We start from the raw sequence: 24,930 nt of genomic DNA on the forward strand, positions 1-24,930 counted from the left end.
CTGTGTTCATTTAGATCAGTGTATGCACACATAAGTGCTGCAGCCCAGCTATAGAACACACTCAAGTTCCCCCATTTTTTTTTCTTACATTAATGCGCAATTCAAATCTGCAGTAATTTGGTAAAAATGCATTGTTGAATAAAAATAAAAGCCTCGCATGGCCGTTTAAAGTTGACACCGTTTCCAGCAGTGGATCAGCAGAGAAGTGTGCAGCTATATAGCAATACATTTTACAGGCTGCCATTAATAAAACATGGTGGGCAATTTTAAGAGCATTAGAAGTTTGATTGCTTCAGGGCAGGCCTAGGGGACTTTCAGGACAGTAATTATTTATATAAATGAAATGTCATCTCAGCTCTGGCTCAAGTAGACATAACCTCAGCAGACGCCACATGGAAACACTACAGCACAACAGCTATCTTTCACAGATAGGCCAAAGCATGTTGTCGAGCATATTGCTTTGACTGGAGAGCATAAATTCAGTATGTGATATTACATGAAATGTCTTCTCCCTCCACGCATTGGGGCAGAGGGAAGCAACATCAGTTGTGGACATACTGAACATTGAAGGAAAACAGTTCTCACACACTCACATACACATACACACTGACTCTCTCTCGCCATCCCTGCCGGCTGCGAGCAGCTCCTTGATCCTTACCCATGGGTTTCTCAATAATACATCAATGTCTCCATTATAGCTTGTATCTGCAGGCTCCGGGCAAAGGCAGTTTAAGCTGGGTTGCACAGGGCCAACATACCACAAATACCCTGCTTGTGGACACAGGAAAGGTTTTAAGTCCAAAGTGTTGCCTCTGAGGAGACATGCATCTCTGGTGGTAAAGTGCCACCGCTGAATAAGAGAAACTTGAACGCACCGCAGGGCAATATATGTACAAGAAGACATGAGGGTAAGCTGAAAAGAAAGTTTTGTCCAACCAACAAGAGACATTTATGTTGACATGCAACCCGCCCTTGCAAAATCTGCTGGATTTTAAGGAACTTGCAGACACATAATGTATGCTAAAAAAAACAGCAGTGACAAAGTTAAAGAGGGAAACATGAACATGCAGCTTAAGCTGCTTTGATTCTGGGATACATCCTTCATTACATCCTTTTATCTTCTATTTTTCATATCTCTCTCCCATTTGTTTACTCTCTAAAGAATACAAAAAGACATTAATACAGTATCTTAAAATAGACTAACATATATAATGGAAAACTGCACTTTATGCAACTTTTAAGAACAAAAGGAGGCTTTTGTGTTGTGGAGGTTAAGTGTACAAACCTTTCAGAGCAGCCATTTTTGATGTGTTTAACCACAATGTGACAGGACTGACATAAACAATGAAAGGTCCACTCCAGGAGAGCTCATGGTAATATGAATATTGCTCTGGGATTTGCTTATAGTCCGTGCTTCATTATGCAATGTTTAATATTAATAAAGAAAGTATAAGTATATATTATTCATAAGCTGATTTACTGTGGTGTGTGTGTGGATTTGAGTGACAGATTGAGATGCTCCCTGGCTACAGGCAATACATCTAGACATAGCTCTTACTTTTTTCTTTTTTTTTTTTATACAGGACACATCTTGACAATTCCTCCCACAGTTAAGAGGATTTGTCCGAGCAGGGGTGAATATATAATGCATGCAGATTCCAAATTTTAATTTGGATGGAGTAAATGATTCAATGCTGGCTCTCTCTCAGAAGTAAGATGGGGGGGGGGGGGGGGTGAAGAGGCTGAGAGATGTTGCTTGTAGTCTACTCTCATATACTGCCATGTTTAAAGCACAAGCAAAACACAGATGAGGATTATTGTGCTCTCTTTAGGTCAAACTATAACATCATCAAAAGTCAAAGGACATTTGTTAAATGCATGTTAAATGATTTATAGCAGCCTTTTATGACAAGTAACTCACTATGTCATCTGCATTTTGTATTTGTAGCCTACAGATTCCTAAAAGATGTGTGAAGAAACTTAAATTTCTATCTGTTGCTCTCTGTTGTATTAGACTCTCCTTTAAACTCCTAAAACAGATTGGAAATCATTTAAAAAGTTGTTGAAAGGGTTAAAGTCTGCACAAACGGACACAGACAGTAGATTTGGCCCAGTGTGTGTCATTCCAGTGTAACTGTGAGTACCTTGTTAGTCGGATTGCTTTTATTTATACAAATGACAAAGGTGTGTTATTATTAAAATGTGGGGTATATTAAATTGTTGTTTAGCTCTGTCCAATGCAATAACAATTGATTATTAAGTTATTTCTATTATTTATCTTCAAGCTTTGTGTGCCTATTTGTGTTGAACCACTATAAACAGCGTGCTCATGCTTTGAAGAGAATCATCTGGTCACATCATAGATTGAATATGCTAATTCAGTTCTGGCCGTCAAGACCCACGAGTAACTCTTTGTCGCCCTCTAGCGGTTTGTTGTCGGAAATAAAACATTTTTATTGATACCATAGAGGAGCGTTCATGTGTCTGTCATAGACGGACAGTCACAAGCATCAATACATTGATTGAATTAACTGCATTAATTCAGCAGATGTGATGTAAAAGTGTAATCTCACCACGGAACACGTGCACGTTTCCCCTGAGTCATGACGTCTGCCAGCAGCCGCTGACGTCCTGCAAAATGGCGGTGCCCTTGTTACAATGGGGTCTGTTGTTGATCACTTCTTAGCTAATTTACTGTGGATAACGGCGGATTATTGGTATACCTGTCTGTTTTAGGTGATTTACTGCGACGCCTACATGTTAAAGGTAAGAGTCGACTCTCATTAGAAACAAGGGGGCGATGAATTCTAACTTCTTTTGCCATTTTGTATTGAGGTTTCTAGTCTTTAGCGGAGCTCAGACCTCGAGTGGAGCAAGTTTGCTAGCAGAGGTTAGCTATCCGAGAGACTCCCTGGCTAAATCTATAACTCGGGCTGCGTTTATTTCCACAATTACACATTTTCTGAAGTCTCTTTGTTTAAATGTATTCATTCGCGTACTTCCTCTCTCCTACACGATCACTTCCATGTCTGGATTAGATCCTGCAAAGCTAACTTTCAGTCGTAAGCTAACAGTGGGGTTTAGTTGCGAGCAGCTAGCGGTTTCGTTATGCTAATTCATAAGCGATCCGAATTAAACTATGGGTTTGGTTAATGTTACTGCTGTTTTGGCAGGACAGATTTCCCGATCAATGAATGAATAGGACAGAAGTTTGCTGCTCCCCATGTTGTAGGATTATCGAAACTATGGGTCAGCTTAAATATCCACTCACCATGTTCATGTAGAGTTAATGTGACTCGTATATCTATTTAGTGTGGACTTTATCACTTTTCTCATGGTGGCTACAGCGGACTTAAAAGTATTAAAGTAAAGTCAAGGTAGCAGCTTTGAAGCAGACGTCAAAGTCTGAAAATGTGATAGTGTAAGTTACTTTATATGATCTTCAAACGAGTAAAGGAATGTCTGACACCATGTGGAGCTACTGATACTCTATGGTTGAATATATATATGTATCCGGCCTTTGAAGCAGTTTGTGCATTGTGCATCTGTTATCAATACATATTTCAAACATGGATGGTTGGTGCCTAATCACTATTTACCAGCTTAACCTGTTAGGTGGCGATTTAAAGTCAAAAACATGTAAGTGCAATTGTCATCAATTAATCGTCCAATTAATCGTCAAATTAATCGGCTAAATGCCACAATTATTTGTGATTAATTTTTTTGCCAATATCACCCAACCCTGATATATATCTATATATCTATATATATCTCGATCTATATATCTATATATCTATATATATCTATATCTATATATCTATATATCTATATATATATATGGCTGGTCATACGTATTATTCAAATTAACCAACACACATTAACTTTCTTGTTTCTTAGCAGTCTGGTGCAGCGGGTCCATCCACCGCCTCTCCTCAATCAATGAAGGACTCCAAGGACAGCTTTTCAATGACTGGCCAAGCAATTCTGGACCACATAAAGCCATGCTGGTACTGGGACAAGAAGGATTTAGCCCACACTCCCTCTCAGTCTGAGGGCCTGGACCCTGGCACAGAGGCCCGGTATCGGAGAGAGGGGGCCCGCTTCATATTTGATGTTGGGACCCGACTTGGCCTGTATCCTTAAACAATTATATAGAAGTGATGTTTCTTTTAGGCTTTTTCATACAGCTGCTGATATTTGATGAATTTGATTTGCAAATGATCTTTGTGACTCCTTAACTGTCTTCAGCCATTATGACACGCTGGCAACTGGCATCATATACTTTCATCGTTTTTACATGTTTCACTCATTCAAGCAATTCCCCAGATATGTAAGTTAAGCTGTTGGCTTTTCTCGTTTCTTTTATTACCCCCAGATACTGAATGTGTGCAAATAATACTGCGATTTGTGCCTCATCAGGTGACGGGTGCTTGCTGCCTTTTCCTGGCTGGAAAAGTTGAAGAGACTCCAAAGAAGTGTAAAGATATCATTAAGACTGCCCGCAGTTTGCTGAATGATGTGCAGTTTGCCCAGTTTGGAGATGATCCAAAGGTACTGATTCTTGATCCTTCAGATATTTTCCCTGTTAAAACTAAAAACATATTAGGTATGAATAGTAGACAGTACAGCCATGTAATCCTGAAAAATTGTGTTGACCTTTTATACCATTAAGTGTGCTTCTAGAGGCTCCTAGATTTAAAATGTATTACATTTTTATAATGTAATAGGGTCACGTATGGTTAAAGGAACAAGGAAAACAAGAACACATGTTGCTGTGTATTAAAATGTCACCATTTAGAGGACCTCCATATGAACACCAAAGCCTGACATAATGAAAAGTAAACATAGCAAGGTTTCAGTCACATTTTCCCACCTATTGCTATAATGCATGTTTTAATATAAACAGTAAGAATATAAAAAAATAATAATAGAAAAATAGGCTTCACGCCATCTTGTAGTTGTCTTGCTAGTGCGTAAACAAGTTTTCTTGTTTCACCAGGAAGAGGTGATGGTGTTAGAGAGGATCCTGCTACAGACCATAAAGTTTGACCTGCAGGTGGAGCACCCCTACATGTTCCTGCTGCGCTATGTCAAGCAGCTCAAAGGTAAGATCAAAAAATAATATATTATACTGTTATTATACTGTTATTTTCTGTAAAACACGTTTTGTCTTTGTGTTACAGGCGACAAAAGTAAAGTGTGCAAGGTGCTACAAATGGCATGGACCTTTGTTAATGACAGGTGAGACACAGAGTCATATGAGAGTGTCACCTAGTGGTTTAAGATGCATACCACATAACTGCATTGTCCTTAATTCAATTCCGGCCACAGTCTTTTGTTGCGTGTCATTGTCGTCTATCTCCTCCCCCCACATTTCCTGTATGTGTCTCTCTATTGTGTGCTAACAAAAAAGACAAAGGCCACAAAATAATGAAACATAATGGGGCACATTAAGGGATAGATGTGGAAATGGTTTCTTGATTTTTTCATTTGTAAAGCATGTTCCCTCCTAGCTGACAAAACAAAACATATTTTAAGATGAAAGCATATTTTAACCACAATGACTGTGTTCCTTGCAGCCTGTGCACCATGCTGTCTCTGCAGTGGGAGCCAGAGATCATTGCGGTGGCTGTCATGTACCTGGCAGGCCGCCTGTGTAAGTTTGACATTCAGGAGTGGACCGCCAAGCAGTCATCACGCCGCTGGTGGGAGCAGTTTGTCCAGGATGTCCCAGTCGAGCTGCTTGAAGGTACTCCTCAATAAAAACATGACACCTTAAAGCATGTGTCTGTTTACATGCGTCTCAACCAGAACATATCTCTGTCTTTCAGACATTTGCCACCAGATCCTTGACCTGTACTCCCAAGGAAACAAGCCCATTCCTCAGCAGATGCAGGAGAAAGAGCGAGCCGCAGCTCTTCCAATCCCTGCTCCTCCAGCACCACTGGGACAGCCCCCAGCCTCCAACCCTCCTCCCCCGCCACCAAAGAAGACTTCCCCTCAGGGTGGCAGCCCTGCACGCCAGCTCAAACGCTCACATGTAAGTAAATGATCAAAACAATCAACAATAAGACCCGCAGAAAGTCCTTTGCTTGTTTGTAAATATTCATCAGCATACAAGATATGTTTAACTTGATATCTGTCAAACTTAATTATATTTGCTTGTTTCAGGCGTCCCCGAAGGATGAACCAAAGCCTCCAGGTATTTAGGTTCAATGTCATACAGGGGGACATAATGTTTGGATTGTAAATACATTTAATGTTTAATGTATGTTTATCTGCTAAAACGCATCATGGAAGATGAATTAAGGAGACATTAATACTGTATGCTTGGATTAGTATTTCTTAGCAGACCTTGGGATTTTTTGCTCCTTATGCATGTTATTGATGAGTCCGTTTTCACTTACAGAACAAGTTGGATCAAAGATTCCCAGACTGGAGAGCCCCATGCCTCCCCTGCCTACAACTCAGCCACCCCCAGGTAAGAGTTACTACACTGTCCTTGTCCAACTTGTGAGGAAGTTAAAATGATTTAGAATGTGCTGTAGGAAGACACTGGCATCCTCTACACACCCTGCTGTCTGTTTGCGTGTGCCACCAAATAGGCCTGTAATAAGCAGCCAGGACCCCCTGCCTGGGACTAGTGCTCAGAAAGCAACCCAAAGTCGTTAGTCCTCTCAGTCTGCTTACATAACCACAACTCGTCTGGACATTATGTTTCCCCACACACGCACATACTCCTAACCTATGCCAGACCAATCTGATTAGCGCTTGAGCCTGATAATGAGACCTCCTATGTGGATGAAGCCGGATAGACGTGGACTGGCTGTATGCTCACTGTCTGGGAATGGAGGGGTTAATAGTGATCATAATGGAAGGAGCCACCTTGTGCTATTTACTGAATTTTAACCAGTTGTTTCTCTCGGCTGTCTCTTGTCACTCCAGCCCCGCCCACAGAAGCAGAACCAGGATGCGAAACTGCTCCTCCACCACCACATGCTCCACCTCCACACCAGCCTCCACCCCTGCCTCACCGCCCTCCTCCACCTCCGCCCTCCAACTACATCATGTCCACCACCAGCTCCTACATGTCTGGAGAAGGCTACCAGAGCCTACAGTCCATGATGAAGACAGAAGGCCCCTCTTACGCTCCTATGCCCAGCTACGCACCCCCAATACCACCGTATCACACACACGTCTATCCACCACCTGCAGCCCCACCTCCAGGCCCACCTCCTCCGTCCAATTATCCACCACCCAACTTGCCACCCACCTATCCACCGCCAGGGTACAACAGCTACCCTCCGCCACCACCCCCACGTATGCCACCAGGCCATGTACCCCCTCCAGGGATAGGCCTTCCACCTGCTGGGTACCCTCCTCCACCTCCTGTGCCACCAGGACAATCACAGGTGCCACTGCCCCCTCCACCTGGCATGCCTCTAAACCGCGGTGGGTGGATGAGATGAGAGTCTGATAAAGCGGTGAACTCTGCAGACCTAGAACTGAAGATAGGCAACCAGGAACTGTTACCCTGATGCAGACCAAGGAGTAAGAAGCTGGTTCATCTTTGGTACAAATTCTGATAAACAGAGCTTGTGAATGAAGGCCTTTTAGCAAATTAACTTGGGGGGGGGGGGGGGCAAAAGAGAGGTCTTAACAGTACTGTTATGAGAACCAGAAGTGCTGACAAATTAAGTTATTTTGAAATTAGCAACACAAACATGTACAGCATGGTACTTAAGAGTGCCCAGTTCTAGGATCACAAATCTTGTCCATTGTTTTTGTTCTTAGAATGTACCAGGAAACATAAGCCGCCATTTTTTTCCCTTCACACTAATAGCACCATGTTTACTTTCTATATTCTAACACCCTTAGAATTTGCTTTGGTTTTCCTGTTTCCCCTCATACTTGCTTTCTTTTCTCTACATTCCCACCAGTTTCCTGAGTGTGATAAAAGGTTCAGTTGGTTGAGTAAGCAGTAGTGAAATCTGAAAAAGGATTGTCACATTGTGAAAGACTTGAAAAGAAACATGCGGTGCATTCCTTCTTTTTATTACACTTTACTCTGAAATGACTGAGGTCATGCTTCAAGATTTTTCTGCTAGAATTAGTCTTTTCTTGTTTTACCGCTCTCAGTAGTTGTTGCATTATTTTTAGGAAAACGTCTGAAAAAATGTCGTCACATCACCATGTCTAGTACTGGACAGTCTGTGGTTAATGTGTACATAACAGATTTTTTTTTCTTTCGGACTTATGTTTTTGAGAGCTTCAATCTATATGTGCCTTAGTCAGGCTTCTCTTTTCTGTACCGCAGCTTCAGTTTCATGTATGAATGGTTCCAATGACATTAAAGACTGGCTTTTTCCTACTTTGAACTGAGTAAAATGTTTGTCACACTACTGATATTTTTACTTGTGTTGTCTGAAATATTTAAGATATCTATTCCAGCTAAACAATCCATTACTCTCAGCGGTACCTATTGTAGTTTAACTTCCATTGCTTTACCAGCAGGGAGCAGCCTAGCTCATCCTGTTAATAAAAGAACAGGCCTCGCTCCCATCAAATAAAAACAGCAGTTCACAGCATCATTAAGCAACTGGATTATTTTCTCCCAAATTTTTTTCCTCTAAAAGTGGCCTATTTTGTGGTTTTCTTTTCACCTGCCAAATATTCACCTCACTGTGTGGCTGATGAAAAGAAGATACAGTCATGCTAGTTACTACAGGAATAACATTTACGCTGTAGATTTTAGGAGTCCGTACTGTGAAAAAAAATGTGGCACATCTAAAATCAAATGCCTTATATAAAGTATTCAAAATTGTATCATGGCTTCAAATCAGTTCCTAGAAAAAAGGACACTTTTAAAAAATCAGACTTTGATTATTATTTTTTCCCCATTATTTGAGAGGTGCAGATCCTCACTGCGCTCCCATTTCTATCTAACACCTGGCAATAAATACGCAGTGTTTGTTCATTCTGACATCAACAACAAATACTTGTCGTAAAAGATTTACAGTATGGAGACATCAAAAGGGAAGACTTATCTCTTATGTTCTAAGAAAAAGAATCCTGCTGAATCCATGTCAACAGATAATCTCACTTTTCTTTATTAAGATATATATTTATTTTTTGCTTCGTAGATATAAAATGTTTCCAAAGAAGTGTATTCCAACTGAACATGGGAATGTAACTTTTTATTTGCCTTAAAATGTCACTAGAGCTAATGGAAAAAAAATGTTTTGTGTGGATTCAGAAAATGTCTTCAGCAGTCTTTAACCATGTTGTAAGCAGGGTTCAAATGGCAAGGATTCACAGGCAGATGCTACAGCTGCAAAGAGAGCCATTCACTCCTTCCACACACTCACACACACTCACAAATGCGCAAAGGTAAAGCTGTAGCCCTCCCAACCTGAGAAAATGATTGTCAAGCATGCACACAGCATACAGGTTTTAGTTACACCAAGTAAGAAAAATGATCTGTATATATATATATATATATATATATATATATATATATATATATATATATATATATATATATATATATATATATATATATACATATCTCGCTAGCTTATTATAGCACAGCTAGAAGCTAAAGACGACTAAAAGCGGGGTAGCTGTTTGTAGAGAAAAATCGTATTGTGTGCAATGAATCGTCAGAAAAACTGTCACCGATTAATATTTGCCACTTATCGATTACGGCGATTAGTGCCTCGTCATGATGACGCATTTTTGTGTGCGAAGTCCTCTCACCATCACCCGCAAGCGAGCACATGTGAGCCCACAATAACAATATTGGCGGAAGGCAGTGGTATTCAGTTACATGATGCGGAGCAGCACGTTCCTAACAGAGGTTCAACGTCTGTCACCATAAGCCGGAGTACGAAGAAAGCCGAAGAAAGAGCAACGAGGCCACAACGCCGGCTACAGCTGTAGTATATAATGCTACGCATGCGTACGCGCCATGCATTAGGTGTGAAGCTTTGGTTGTTGCCATAGTAACTGAATGTTTGCGCGTTCTTAAAGGAAACTATTTATTTCTGGACTCCACAACAAAAAAGGAAAACATTACAAAAGCGAAGTCTCCTCCAGCAGATATGGAAAGAATTCCACTCAGCCCAGAATCCACGCTACGTTTACTCATCAGGCTCCTTGAGACCAAACTAAAGATCTCTAAGAACGTAACGCAGGTTGATTTGCACAGACATACATTTAAATGTGAAATTGTCCGGTTTGTTTGTTTGTTTTTTCTGCTGCTGCTCTACAGTATGACTGAAAACATGCAGTAGTGTGGGACATATTCCAGTCACAGGTTAATTTACACAGACACATTTTTTTTAACTTTAATAATCACTGATGTGACTTTTTTTCTCAACTTATTTGTCCTTAAGATAAGAACATTTGAAGGACAAAGTTACTTTAACTTTTTGCTTCATTATTATTTTGAAGCAGTTTGTGCATCTGTTATCAATACATATTTCAAATGTGGCTGGTTTGTGCCTAATCACTACTTACCAGCTTAACCTGTTAGAATGAAGGAGTTAACGTGACTGATGATTTGAACATTTAATGTGGCGATTTAGAGTCAAAAACATGCAAGTGTCATCAATTAATCGTCAAATTAACCGCTATTGGCTAAATGCCACAATTAATTGTAATTATTTTTTTGCCAATATCGCCCATACATATTATTCAAATTAACCAACACACATTAACTTTCTTGTTTCTTAGCAGTCTGGTGCAGCGGGTCCATCCACCGCCTCTCCTCAATCAATGAAGGACTCCAAGGACAGCTTTTCAATGACTGGCCAAGCAATTCTGGACCACATAAAGCCATGCTGGTACTGGGACAAGAAGGATTTAGCCCACACTCCCTCTCAGTCTGAGGGCCTGGACCCTGGCACAGAGGCCCGGTATCGGAGAGAGGGGGCCCGCTTCATATTTGATGTTGGGACCCGACTTGGCCTGTATCCTTAAACAATTATATAGAAGTGATGTTTCTTTTAGGCTTTTTCATACAGCTGCTGATATTTGATGAATTTGATTTGCAAATGATCTTTGTGACTCCTTAACTGTCTTCAGCCATCATGACACGCTGGCAACTGGCATCATATATTTTCATCGTTTTTACATGTTTCACTCATTCAAGCAATTCCCCAGATATGTAAGTTAAGCTGTTGGCTTTTCTCGTTTCTTTTATTACCCCCAGATACTGAATGTGTGCAAATAATACTGCGATTTGTGCCTCATCAGGTGACGGGTGCTTGCTGCCTTTTCCTGGCTGGAAAAGTTGAAGAGACTCCAAAGAAGTGTAAAGATATCATTAAGACTGCCCGCAGTTTGCTGAATGATGTGCAGTTTGCCCAGTTTGGAGATGATCCAAAGGTACTGATTCTTGATCCTTCAGATATTTTCCCTGTTAAAACTAAAAACAAACTGAGTAATGTATGTTTAAATATTAGGTATGAATAGTAGACAGTACAGCCATGTAATCCTGAAAAATTGTGTTGACCTTTTATACCTTCAAGTGTGCTTCCAGAGGCTGCTATGTTTAAAATGTATTACATTTTTATAATGTAATAGGGTCACGTATGGTTAAAGGAACAAGGAAAACAAGAACACATGTTGCTGTGTATTAAAATGTCACCATTTAGAGGACCTCCATAAGAACACCAAAGCCTGACATAATGAAAAGTAAACATAGCAAGGTTTCAGTCACATTTTCCCACATGTCCCTATAATGCATGTTTTAATATAAACAGCAAGAATATAAAAAAATAAAATAGGCTTCACGCCATCTTGTAGTTGTCTTGCTAGTGCGTCCGCTGAAAATCAGTTTTCTTGTTTCAACAGGAAGAGGTGATGGTGTTAGAGAGGATCCTGCTACAGACCATAAAGTTTGACCTGCAGGTGGAGCACCCCTACATGTTCCTGCTGCGCTATGTCAAGCAGCTCAAAGGTAAGATCAAAAATAATATATTGGGTAAAATGTATATAGTCTGTTATTTTCTGATCAGTAAAACATGTTTTGTCTTTGTGTTACAGGCGACAAAAGTAAAGTGTGCAAGGTGCTACAAATGGCATGGACCTTTGTTAATGACAGGTGAGACACAGAGTCATATGAGAGTGTCACCTAGTGGTTTAAGATGCATACCACATAACTGCATTGTACTTAATTCAATTCCGGCCACAGTCTTTTGTTGCGTGTCATATTCGTCTACCTCCTCCCCACATTTCCTGTATGTGTCTCTCTATTGTGTGCTAACAAAAAAAGACAAAGGCCGCAAAATAATGAAACATAATGGGGCACATTAAGGGATAGATGTGGAAATGGTTTCTTGATTTTTCATTTGTAAAGCATGTTTCCTCCTAGCTGACAAAACAAAACATATTTTATGATGAAAGCATATTTTAACCACAATGACTGTGTTCCTTGCAGCCTGTGCACCATGCTGTCTCTGCAGTGGGAGCCAGAGATCATTGCGGTGGCTGTCATGTACCTGGCAGGCCGTCTGTGTAAGTTTGACATTCAGGTGCGGCCCACCAAGCAGTCATCACGCCGCTGGTGGAAGCAGTTTGTCCAGGATGTCCCAGTCGAGCTGCTTGAAGGTACTCCTCAATAAAAACATGACACCTTAAAGCATGTGTCTGTTTACATGCGCCTCAACCAGAACATATCTCTGTCTTTCAGACATTTGCCACCAGATCCTTGAACTGTACTCCCAAGAAAACAAGCCCATTCCTCAGCAGATGCAGGAGAAAGAGCGAGCCGCAGCTCTTCCAATCCCTGCTCCTCCAACACCACTGGGACAGCCCCCAGCCTCCAACCCTCCTCCCCCGCCACCAAAGAAGACTTCCCCTCAGGGTGGCAGCCCTGCACGCCAGCTTAAACGCTCATATGTAAGTAAATGATCAAACGATCAACAATAAGACCCGCAGAAAGTCCTTTGCTTGTTTGTAAATATTCATCAGCATACAAGATATGTTTAACTTGATATCTGTCAAACTTAATTATATTTGCTTGTTTCAGGCATCCATGAAGGATGAACCAAATGCTCCAGGTATTTAGTTTTAGTGTCATACAGGGGGACATTATGTTTGGATTGTAAATACATTTAATGTTTAATGTATGTTTATCTGCTAAAACGCATCATGAAAGATGAATTAAGGAGACATTAATACTGTATGCTTGGATTAGTATTTCTTAGCAGACCTTGGGATTTTTTGCTCCTTATGCATGTTATTGATGAGTCCGTTTTTACTTACAGAACAAGTTGGATCAAAGATTCCCAGACTGGAGAGCCCCATGCCTCCCCTGCCTACAACTCAGCCACCCTCAGGTAAGAGTTACTACACTGTCCTTGTGCAATTTGTGAGGAAGTTAAAATGATTTAGAACGTGCTGTAGGAAGACACTGGCATCCTCTAAACACCCTGCTGTCTGTTGGCGTGTGCCACCAAATAGGCCTGTAATAAGCAGCCAGGACCCCCTGCCTGGGACTAGTGCTCAGAAAGCAACCCAAAGTCGTTAGTCCTCTCAGTCTGCTTACATAACCACAACTCGTCTGGACATTATGTTTCCCCACACACGCACATACTCCTAACCTATGCCAGACCCATCTGATTAGCGCTTGAGCCTGATAATGAGACCTCCTATGTGGATGAAGCCGGATAGACGTGGACTGGCTGTATACTCACTGTCTGGGAATGGAGGGGTTAATAGTGATCATAATGGAAGGAGCCACCTTGTGCTATTTACTGAATTTTAACCAGTTGTTTCTCTCGGCTGTCTCTTGCCACTCCAGCCCCGCCCACAGAAGCAGAACCAGGAAGCGAAACTGCTCCTCCACCACCACATGCTCCACCTCCACACCAGCCCCCACCCCTGCCTCACTGCCCTCCTCCACCTCCGCCGTCCTACTACATCATGTTCACCACCAGCTCCAACATGTCTGGAGAAGGCTACCAGAACCTACAGTCCATGATGAAGACAGAAGGCCCCTCTTACGCTCCTATGCCCAGCTACGCACCCCCAATACCACCATATCACACACACGTCTATCCACCACCTGCAGCCCCACCTCCTCCTCCGTCCAATTATCCACCACCCAACTTGCCACCCACCTATCCACCGCCAGGGTACAACAGCTACCCTCCGCCACCACCCCCACGTATGCCACCAGGCCATGTACCCCCTCCAGGGATAGGCCTTCCACCTGCTGGGTACCCTCCTCCACCTCCTGTGCCACCAGGACAATCACAGGTGCCACTGCCCCCTCCACCTGGCATGCCTCTAAACCGCGGTGGGTGGATGAGATGAGAGTCTGATAAAGCGGTGAACTCTGCAGACCTAGAACTGAAGATAGGCATAGGATGGGGGGTTATTTTATAAGTTATTTTGAAATTAGCAACACAAACATGTACAGCATGGTACTTAAGAGTGCCCAGTTCTAGGATCTTATCACAAATCTTGTCCATTGTTTTTGTTCTTAGAATGTACCAGGAAACATAAGCCTCCATTTTTTCCCCCTCACACTAATAGCACTATGTTTACTTTATATATTCTAACACCCTTAGAACATGCTTTGGTTTTCCTGTGTTTCCCTCACACTCGCTTTCTTTTCTCTACATTAATGTGTACATATGAGTTATGTTTTTGAGAGCTTCAATCTATATGTGCCTTAGTCAGGCTTCTCTTTTCTGTACCACAGATTCAGTTTTATGTATGAATGGTTCCAATGACATTAAAGGCTGGCTTTTTCCTACTTTGAACTGAGTAAAATGTTTGTCACAGTATTGATATTTTTACTTATTACTTTTACTTTTTTTTTTTACGAAATATTTAAAATATTCCAGCTAAACGATCGGTTCTCATTGTAGTTTAACTTCCATTGCTTTACCAGCAGGGGGCAGCCTAGCTCATCCTGTTAATAAAACAACAGGCCTCGCTCCCATCAAATAAAAACAGCAGTTCACAGCATCATTAAGCAACTGGTTTATTTTCTCCCAATTTTTTTTTCCTCTAAAAGTGGCCTATTTTGTGGTTTTCTTTTCACCTGCCAAATATTCACCTTACTGTGTGGCTGATGAAAAGAAGATACAGTCATGCTAGTTACTACAGGAATAACATTTACGCTGTAGATTCTAGGAGTCTGTACTGTGTGGTTTGAGAATATAGGCAGAAAAAAGAAACACTATAGCATTAAAATAAAAAAAAAAGTTGGGTTCCAAATCAAAACACAATGAAGAAAAAAACGTGGCACATCAAAAATCAAATGCCTTCTATAAAGTATTCAAAATTGTATCATGGCTTCAAATCAGTTCCTAGAAAAAAGGACACTTTTAAAAAAATCAGACTTTGATTATTATTTTTTCCCCATTATTTGAGAGGTGCACAGCCTCAGAAATGTTCTAATTTGGAACAAGTAACACTAGAGATGGGAGAGCCTGAGCTGTCAGTCACTTACAAATCTATCAGATTATTATATATGACTGTTCAGATCCTCACTGCGCTCCCATTTCTATCTAACACCTGGCAATAAATACGCAGTGTTTGTTCATTCTGACATCAACAACAAATACTTGTCGTAAAAGATTTACGGTTATGGAGACATCAAAAGGGAAGACTTATCTCTTATGTTCTAAGAAAAAGAAAATCATGCACTGCATAAACACACCTGCTGAATCCATGTCAACAGATAATCTCACTTTTCTTTATTAAGATATATATTTATTTTTTGCTTCGTAGATATAAAATGTTTCCAAAGAAGTGTATTCCAACTGAACATGGGAATGTAACTTTTTATTTGCCTTAAAATGTCACTAGAGCTAATGGAAAAAAAAATGTTTTGTGTGGATTCAGAAAATGTCTTCAGCAGTCTTTAACCATGTTGTAACCAGGGTTCAAATGGCAAGGATTCACAGGCAGATGCTACAGCTGCAAAGAGAGCCATTCACTCCTTCCACACACTCACACACACTCACACACGCTCACAAATGGGCAAAGGTAAAGCTGTAGCCCTCCCAACCTGAGAAAATGATTGTCAAGCATGCACACAGCATACAGGTTTTAGTTACACCAAGTAAGAAAAATGATCTGTCCATCAATCAATGGAGGTGGTTGATTCAGAATGTCCTTAATACTTTTTCAGAGTACTTTTTCAGAGGTTACAGAGAGAAGGAAGAGTTAATAATGGAAAAGTATAAAAACAAAACAAAAACAAACCCTGTTTAAGGTCCGCATGTGTATGTGTGTGTGCTTTTACAACTGAATTATTGATCACATGGCCACGCTAGAATACAAAATTGATCAAATCAGCGGTAACAATGAAGTAGTGCTATGGTTTTATACATAATATACACAAGTTAACAGTGATCTCTAGATTTTATTATCCATAGACTTGTCTTACGAGCAAAAGGCGCTAGGTCACAGTGGGTTTCACTTAGTTAACATTTTTAGAAAGCTAATAGCTAGTTATACTCATTGACCACTAGGGGGGGAGCGATACATGTGGGGTCTCTATAGGAGGTACTATGGAAACTTATCTGAAAATATCGCCGCATTGTTGCCAGATCACATCTCAGCAACACGTGGAGAGAATTTCTGCCCCTGTGTCTTTTATCAGGTCTGTGCTTGAAACCATGTTATATATATTTATATATATCGCTAGCTTATTATAGCACAGCGAGAAGCTAAAGACGACTAAAAGCAGGGTAGCTATTTGTAGAGAGAGACCGTTGTGTATTTGAAAGGCTCAAAATGAGCGAAGAAAAGTGGCGAATCAGTGAAACTAGCTGCCAGTTGTCAACATAAGCTTTGAGAGATAAAAACATTGTAAAATTGTACACGACAGACTAACAGGTCCATTCTGTAGCCATCTCAGCCAGTCTTAAAGAGAGGGAAGCATGGCATGATGGGTAGTGTAGGCGCAGGTAAAAAGGTGGCGTTTTCAGGTGAGTGTAGGTGCTGTAAATCCTGATCTCTCTCTCTCTCTCTGTCTGTCTTTGCCATGTTACAGCGGCCCTTTGAACTGGTTCCCAGAGAGGTGCTGTCTGACGGACAGCTTTGATCCGGCTGCATCTCCCAGTTTTCTCCACACCACCTGCAAACAGAAGCAGAGAGGGGAAAGTTAAGAGACGGAAGAGGAGCAGCGAGACACACAGGCACACTGAGAGAGTAAGGCTGGGAAGAAATACTTTCTTCTTCAAGAGTGAGCACTTCAGATGCTCACAGTTTGACTCCGAGTTGAAACACACAGACACACACACACACACACGTTACAGTAGAGCTACCTCTGTCTCTGTCCTCACATTCTCCTGCGATCTTTCTATGAGTGAGGGAGAAGGGGGCCCCAGGGGTCCCCTGTGATATTACAGAGGTACTATTGTAGTGCTCCCTAGATTCCTGGCCTGTCACATACCTCTGCAGGGCCCAGATAGCCCGATTCTCTCCCTCTCTCCCCCTCTCTCTCTCTCTAATCAGCAGACCTTTTATCCCACACCAGGCCTTTTCAGCACCAACAGAAAAGATGGGAGGGAAATGAGGGGGGGGGGCGACCAGAGTGGGGAAGCAGTGCTCTTTTCCCTGCCGCTCCACTTTAATTGCTTTGACAGCTCAACTACGAGCCTCTACTTAGGGCTTGCAGTTTAGAGTTGGCTTCAGACCGGGGAGCTGAGGGAAGTGGGAGAGGCGGGAGAAAGAGAGATAAAGAGATAGACAGAGAGAGAGAGATAGAAGGAGAGCACTGTGCCCAGGACTCTGCTGCAAGTGTCATTCCAAACCAAATGAGTGCAAATGAGTTCCTCATTAGCAAAAGCAGCTCAAACACTGACCTGATTTGCACCTAGTAGAGACAGAACAAAGTGTAGTGGTGCATCAATACTGTTACCACAATGGGGTTAGGTAGTTCTATTTTGCATGTCCCTGACGTTTTATCTTGTGTAACATAAAACATGCTTTCGTGATGTTTTTATTACATTATATAGAATTCAGACAGAGGGAGCCGGAGAGCAGGCGCTGCACTTACGTTGCACATCTCTCGCACAATGGCCTTCTCTTTCTCACTGAGATCGTCCTCGTAGTCTTCAGGAGCCTGCTTGTCCAAGTTCTCGTGGACCTCCAGCACCTTATGGAAGACACAGTGATGAGTTTTCTCGCAGCATTAAAGGGTCAGAGAGATGACTGCAGTTCACTTAATGGCCACAGGTGTCACTATTAAAAAATACTTTTTTAATTCTTATGTTTTTGATTTATAGTACAGCCATAATTTTCCTACACATAATAATGGATAATATAATACCTTCATGGCATGTACCACAGCCTCAGGCTTCTGGACACAGGACAGGTAGCCTGTGGCAGGAGAGGACTCGCTGGTTGGCAGACGACCCGTACCCTGAAGGCAGGAAGAGAGAAATGTATATACATTTGAGGGTTTGTGGAGTAAACAGTAAGTACGCTGTGACAATAGTTAAGAGCCCACTCTAAACCTCTGACATCTGGGAAGATGTGGTCTGCTGCCTAACTTTTTTTTTTTTTACCAGAAACCACACTCTGTTTATCAGTGGGTATTCAGAGGTTTCTTGTAGTGTAGCAGTGAAAATGCCATCCCCTTCAGCCCAGCTCAGATCACTTCTCCTCCCCTTGTGTTCTGCTTCCTTTTTTTATTTGCATTCACCCAGGTCTGCTACCTGCACAGAGTGATTTAACCTGCTGTGATGGGAGCATCCAGCCACGAAGAGGACTGGGGAGCAGGACCGGGGGAGGATTGTTACTTGACTCATCACACCCCCCGGTTAGTTCCAGACAGTGGCTCTCTGTTTGAGGGACACACAGATCACACAATGGTACCATTCACTGTAACCTGGCATCAGGGGGCCTTGCATTAGACACAGCTCCGTGGCTCTATTAGCCCGGGTTCAGTTCTCTTCGCTAGCTAGTGATGCGTTTGTCAGCTCCCTCCCTCTCTCTCTGAGCCCGCTGGCCCTCATTTGGGTGCCAGAATGAGCCCACATAACCCGATAGCACAGAGATAAAATAATAATCCCAGTGTAGCCAGGAGGGACGATTTGTGGAGACGGCCCAACAGTAAATTCACATCGCATCAAGCACATGAAACGTTCATTTACTTAGCTGTTCCTGCCTGACACCTGCTTATCCTAACATCCACTAAAACCAATAGGAAAAATACTGGTGTCAATATTTCTGTTTTTTGAGCACAGATATGTTGTCCTCACACAGCAGGATTATAATTTTCAGCTTTTATTAGAGAAAACCCTGAATTTAATGAATGTGAATTTTGGTTGTTTCAGCAGCTCTCGAAACAGTGTCCAAAACACTCCACACACACACTGGCTGCTTTTATACTTGTTGCTGCCAGTCCAGGCTCTTTTTTTTAGTATTCGTCATGGCTGTCAGTCCCTTTGATTTGTGCAGATATTGGCATGTTAAATGCCTCTGCCTTTCTGTGGGTGGATTCCAATGTTCTCCTTTAAAACAGGGGCCAGAAATACTTAACACTTAAATGCACAATTCAAACATAGCCCTGCTTGCAGTCTATTTTTTTTTACCTTAAAATAACATTAGGAAAAATGATCTGTAGGACCTTTACGGTAAGATACTACATACAAAACCATAAATGAACTGGCTGTTTATGATATCCCCTCATTATTACATGCATCACCATGGCCACGTTTGTGGAAAAATTACAATAACAACCCCCCCTTGAATTCCCCTCTGAGTTAAGTGTGTTTGCTCTTGTTTAAGGTCACATCAACAAATGTAAGAGCTTAGATTTCCATGCAGCCCTTCTTACTGTGGACTTTGAAGTCAACTACAAAAAAGAAAAGAAAATGTAAATCACTGCCCGCCTCTTGTTTTTATGTTGTTTTCCAGGTTACAGCTATTATTTGAAATGTGTAAACATTTCCTGCTTGCACTGCGGCCAGGTTTTCCAGTTTATTCTGTGCTTGAGCTGGAGCTGTGCAATGAGGGAGAGGATTTGGACAGCGCAAAGACACAGGCAGCTCCGGGCAGTGTTTACTGCTCATACGAATGCACATTTGGGGGAAAAAGCTTCTCTGCATAAACAGGCCTGATTTAGGTTTCACATGAGAAGGACGAGGAGGAGGAGGAGGAGGAGGTAAAAAAGGCTGGTTTTGGAGTTTGAGCGTATAAAAATCCGAGCAGACTGCTGTGTGTTTGTGAGGATCACGCAGACTGTCCGCTTCCTTTCTCTGTGCATCTTTTCTTCTCCTCCCTCGTTTTCTATCTGACAATCTCACGCACGTTCACTGACCTGAAACTGTGTCTGAGCGAGACAAAGGACTAAATATAAAGGACAAGCTGATAGACTGGGAGGGGTACACACACACACACACTCTCACACACACTCATAATGTAAAAAAAAGGCCCACATCTTTCATCTTCTCTTCCATTCCTTCCCTCCCACTTGGATGAACTTGAGACAAATTAGCAACAATCGATCGCCACGCGAGAACTCCCTCCGTTGGGTTGTCACGACAGCAAAGCTGAGGACACAATGGGATGCTTTGCACTACTGAATGTCCTGTATCATGATAAGTTTGCTGAAACCTCAGCTACTGACTTGGCAACCCTCACAGTGACGGTGAAATTCCAGGTCACCACACCCAGCTGAAAAATGTTCTTTTGTAAACAACTGATCTCATAATGAGTTAGTGGGTGTTTTATTTTTCCCTTTAGACCAAGCCAGGATAAATATTTCTAATACTTTAGCTCTAAGGTAATCTAAGGTAACTCTCTACAAGCTGGTGCCTAATATTGAATATAAAAAACATTGATGTGAAACAAATGGCAGAGGACCTAAGTACAAGCTGGTTGCAGATAGCTGGAAGATGATTAAATGGAATATATTCACTAACATGTATGCATGTTCTGTCATGTATTGGTCCTCAGAATAGAGGATGTTGTATCTGTAAGAAGTGTATAACTCACCCCAAAGGTCAACAGCATGACCTTGTACCACATAAAACCTGCACTGTAATATTAAATGTGTGAAGGCCATATAAGACAATTCGCAGTTTTCAGGGTGAAACCTCTTGTGGAGTCAGAGTTCAGGGGCGTTACTGGATGGCACGAACCTCCAGAAAGCAGGGGTGGGCGGGGCGGTTTGAACCACAGGCTTTCAAAGGCGCGAGCAGTGCAGTAAGAGCCGTGCCTCACATCGAGCTGGTGATTAAAACATAATATTGATTTTTTTTTAGTCCTCTGGGTAGTGCCGTAGCCCGACTCTGACCTTCTTTAAGCAGTCAGAAAACAATTACCAAGCCTCTTCTCCCCAGACACCGGCAGGGTCAGGGGGTGGAGGTGGATTGTAGAGGATTATTACTTTCATAGCGGGATTCGGATGAAACAGCCTCCAGAGAAGATGGAAGGAGCTGAATGGTCAGGATATGGGAAGAGGAGCAGGGAAGGCTGACTCCTCTCTTCTTCATTTCTGTTTTTTTCTGGTCCACCTCATCCTCCTTATGCCCTATTTCCTTTCTCTCTTTCTTCCTGTGTGTGTGTGTGTGTGTGTGTTCCCTTCCTGTCATGTGTAAGAGAGTGAGGTAGCCTGTGGAGGTATAATTGGAGAAGTAAAGCAAATGAGAGCTGACTTGACATGACTTCACAGAGGAGGCACCAGCAGCACAGTCCTACAACTAAGCCTGCGTGTGTCTGTGTGCAATTAAACCACATTTGTATAAGCAGTGCAATGATCTCTGGCTATGACTAAGTAGTTAGGTGTGAGTGGGCATCAGTGTGAGTCTGTGCTTTTGTGTGTGTGTGTGTGTCAGTCTCTCCGGTACTGACCATGTGCATGGCTTCCTGGCGCTGGGGCAGTGAGGACAGCTGGGACTCTGAGTGGTACAGAGTCATCCCCTTCCTCAGGACACGAAGGTCACCTGGGTTACACTGTTACAAAACGGGCACAACACAAACACAAAAACAACAAAAAGAGATAAGACTCAAAATGATACGTCACAGATAAATAATACCCAAAAAATAAACTCAAAAGATTGATAAGTACAAATCATAAAGGTGGTTGTTTAATGTTTTTAAAAAGAAAAATATATATATTTGTGCCATAAACTTTGTAGTACAGCAGTCTTAAGAAAGTGGATTTGACCTTTGCACCTTAAGACCTCTTATTCTCCTCCAGGCTCGGAGAGACAAGAACCAAAAGCTCCAAGTCTGCTGAACTAAGTGTGTATTTGTAGGAGGGGACAAGGATTTCTAAAATGGACTCACTATAAAACATGTCAATAACAAAATGATAAGGCACTGTGGTGCACAGTCACTGTATTAGATACTGCTGGTGTTTCTTGTTGTTAATTTAGATACTATTTGTCATATGATAATATTATCTGATAATATAGCAACATAAACAGAAGAAAAACAGAAAACTAATCAAAATAAATGAAGCAAAAAATTAAAAAAACACTTTTCTGTAACAACACTTCACTCTCAGTGAGGGTTTATTAAGGTCTCTGGTTCCACCCCCCTCCTAACACTGGCACCTTCCCTCTCATCACCACTCTGACGCCATTTGCCTGTGTGAGTCCAGATGACACTTCGCAGTGCTGCAGCTGAATCACGTTGCGCCATCATTGAAGGCCGTTACGCCGGGGACAGCATTCCTGAGATTTGTCCTCGTTAGCAGGCAAAGAGCGCCGGTTCCTGGGGGCAGTAACCAGCCTGGCTCCTCTCTGCAGGCAGGAACACGGCGACACCACTGTTCCTTATGACATTTCTCATGTCACGCACTAGTATTCCCTCTGTGCGTGGCGCGGCGTGTAAACACATGTGACGCCCGGGAGCACTGGAGCTATAAATAAACCCTATGAGCTGTGGGTGTGCATCTATGAACGCATGGATGTGGTGCTGGTGTCGTGTGCCTGTGTATCATCTCCCTCTGCGTAACACACACACACACAGGTGCACAGTCATGTACGGTTTGCACACACAAAGCCGCAATCAGCATTCCCCTTGTTTCCTCTGTCCTTTGATACACCCACTGCTCTGTCTTCTCTTCCCGTTAGCGTTCTTCTAACCTTTCCCAATCCTTCCTTTGGCACATCTTGATCTATCCCATATTCATGTCCTCAATTCTATACCTTAGCTAACATTTCTATCATTTCTCCAGGCTGAAGATCCTAAATGTCACAACAGGATGAGGGACATAAACACATCAGATCAGGGTTTACTTCACCAGATCTGATTCTCATTAACTTTACTCTTAATAAAATAAATAAAAAAAAACACGTCAGCGACCTTTGCGCCCACCCTGTGCTGACCTTGACCACTGAGACCAACAAAGCTATTTGTTTGCTCGACAGCTGAGGACAGTTGGCCCTCTGCAGACTTCTTAGCTAAAACTCGGGCCTCTCTGTCTACCCATCCATCACAGTGTACTTGGTGGTGACAGGAAGAAGCGGAGGACGTCATGCATGGCTTCCTATTTTGAGTGATGAGGAGCAGGGGTGATGTCACTTTGACAAAAAGGGTACGAAGGATAGCAGCATGTTCCTGGAAGACCACATTTTATTAATACAGTACACAAACAATCTAATCTGATCTGAGTTTTTTGTGATATTTTATTCTCACTATACTTAAAACTAAGGTTGTTTGATGCAGGATTTTTGCAGCTATGCACGATGTAGACAGCAAATATAATATATCTATATCGATCAGTCATTTCGTCATGTATAAGCCAGGTTTCATTAACTCTATGCTATGATTCTAATCCACTGGACCCTCCTGAAGTTCCTGCTTATAAAATGAGGCCAATTAGCCAGCAGCTAATGGATGGAGCGTCATCTGAATGTGTCACATAAATCATTTGATTTTTCAGATTCACACTGAGCGCGGCTCACATGTTCACGAGAAAACGGCAGTGAGTGTGTGGGGGAAAGTGTGAACAGTCACACTTTAGTGTCAGAGGATGCAGGACGGCCAAACGGAGAAAGGCTTAAAGAGGAACTGGGGTGCAGACACGGGGACTCTGCGACGTTTGCACGCATGTGAACACACCTGTTTTTTCTTATCGTGTTTCCACCTGTGCTGTAATAGGCCCCTTGTTAATTTACGCCGTGGCACCCGGTTGTTAACTCCCTCTCTACTCCCTTCAGCAGAGTAAAAAATCCTTCAGCCAAGCTGGTTTGGAGGATCAACATTCCTGCAATAGGAGGCTATTGTTTTCTTTTAGACCCACACTAGTTTCACTGGGCTGGTTTCATAACACAGGATGTTGAGCAATTAGTCCACTGAGGCAACTAATCCATTGTGCTGTAACAATTCCACCTGCTGGTATTCAGACAAATCATTGCATTGGAGGAATACACACTCTCATTTATACTGCAGCACACTTTTTTTTGAAAGTTTATTCACATTCCTTCATTCCTCTGTTGCACTCACACACCAGTTGTCAGCCATGCATAATGAATGCTTGGATCTACCTGCGTTGCCCCCTGTATGTTAAATTATTCAGCCCACCAGACGTCTCGACAAGCCAGGACAAGCGTGTGTCATTTACGCACTGAAGCACATTGTAGCATTCATTCACCTCAGCTACCTTGTACCAAACACTGGAGGGGTGCAGCTCCAAGGACAGACAAAGGAGGGTTTTATTTTTTTTTTTTTGCCACAAACAAGCAGGGCCAACCTGTGTTCATTTGTTAGCATAGCATGCTAGCAGCGCAGAAAACAGTGAGGCCAGACACAGAAGCGAAGGTAATTCAATCTAAATCCTTTTATTGTTATAAAAAAACTGGCACTGTTTCAAAAGGGTGATTCATTCCTGTGGTAATATTTGAGACAGCACTTTATTGTGAAATCAAGACAGGAAATCAATACTGCTCTCATGTCTGAACAGTTAATATGAGGCCACAAGCTGAGGGTACAGTTTTT

General features: G+C 42.2%; 3 protein-coding genes across 6 annotated transcripts in view; 2 read left to right on the top strand and 1 right to left on the bottom strand.

Moving 5' to 3' along the window:
- The first annotated feature begins 2,627 nt into the window (after positions 1-2,627).
- LOC114429241 (cyclin-K-like) lies at positions 2,628-8,378 on the top strand. Of its 2 annotated transcripts, none has more exons than XM_028398185.1 (11): positions 2,628-2,766; positions 3,901-4,133; positions 4,249-4,330; positions 4,420-4,551; positions 5,000-5,105; positions 5,184-5,241; positions 5,580-5,749; positions 5,832-6,040; positions 6,172-6,202; positions 6,410-6,481; positions 6,946-8,378. In XM_028398185.1, exons 1-11 carry the CDS (start codon positions 2,758-2,760, stop codon positions 7,467-7,469), a joined length of 1,626 nt encoding a protein of 541 aa, XP_028253986.1. In that variant the 5' UTR covers positions 2,628-2,757; the 3' UTR covers positions 7,470-8,378. The 2 variants fall into 2 exon arrangements, with proteins under 2 accessions (XP_028253986.1, XP_028253985.1); XM_028398184.1 differs by having other exon boundaries at positions 2,632-2,766; positions 3,898-4,133.
- Positions 8,379-10,741: 2,363 nt separating this feature from the next.
- On the top strand, positions 10,742-14,425 carry LOC114429243 (cyclin-K-like). The gene is made up of 10 exons (XM_028398186.1): positions 10,742-10,973; positions 11,089-11,170; positions 11,260-11,391; positions 11,860-11,965; positions 12,052-12,109; positions 12,446-12,615; positions 12,698-12,906; positions 13,037-13,067; positions 13,275-13,354; positions 13,795-14,425. Exons 1-10 carry the CDS (start codon positions 10,780-10,782, stop codon positions 14,323-14,325), a joined length of 1,593 nt encoding a protein of 530 aa, XP_028253987.1. The 5' UTR covers positions 10,742-10,779; the 3' UTR covers positions 14,326-14,425.
- Positions 14,426-16,370: 1,945 nt separating this feature from the next.
- Positions 16,371-24,930, bottom strand: part of ccdc85cb (coiled-coil domain containing 85C, b) — a 33,721-nt gene continuing 25,161 nt past the window's right edge. For all 3 annotated transcript variants that reach the window (XM_028398188.1, XM_028398190.1, XM_028398187.1), the window contains 4 exons: positions 21,835-21,936; positions 18,305-18,397; positions 18,032-18,130; positions 16,371-17,107 (listed from right to left, as the gene is read on the bottom strand). In XM_028398188.1, the coding sequence (XP_028253989.1) occupies positions 17,018-17,107; positions 18,032-18,130; positions 18,305-18,397; positions 21,835-21,936 (384 nt within the window). In that variant the 3' untranslated portion in view covers positions 16,371-17,017. The remainder of the gene's footprint in view (positions 17,108-18,031; positions 18,131-18,304; positions 18,398-21,834; positions 21,937-24,930) is intronic.

This window comes from Parambassis ranga, chromosome 24 (assembly GCF_900634625.1).
Source record: "Parambassis ranga chromosome 24, fParRan2.1, whole genome shotgun sequence".
Taxonomy (NCBI): domain Eukaryota; kingdom Metazoa; phylum Chordata; class Actinopteri; family Ambassidae; genus Parambassis; species Parambassis ranga.

Excerpts from the sequence above, each read along its gene's own strand:
- LOC114429241 (XM_028398184.1), top strand. Across the intron at positions 4,331-4,419 it reads TCAAGCAATTCCCCAGATAT|GTGACGGGTGCTTGCTGCCT; the intron begins GTAAGTTAAGCT and ends GTGCCTCATCAG. Across the intron at positions 6,482-6,945 it reads TACAACTCAGCCACCCCCAG|CCCCGCCCACAGAAGCAGAA; the intron begins GTAAGAGTTACT and ends TTGTCACTCCAG.
- LOC114429243 (XM_028398186.1), top strand. The coding sequence starts at position 10,780 with ATGAAGGACTCCAAGGACAGCTTTTCAATGACTGGCCAAGCAATTCTG. Across the intron at positions 10,974-11,088 it reads GTTGGGACCCGACTTGGCCT|CCATCATGACACGCTGGCAA; the intron begins GTATCCTTAAAC and ends AACTGTCTTCAG. Across the intron at positions 13,355-13,794 it reads AGCCACCCTCAGGTAAGAGT|TCTCTTGCCACTCCAGCCCC; the intron begins TACTACACTGTC and ends TTCTCTCGGCTG.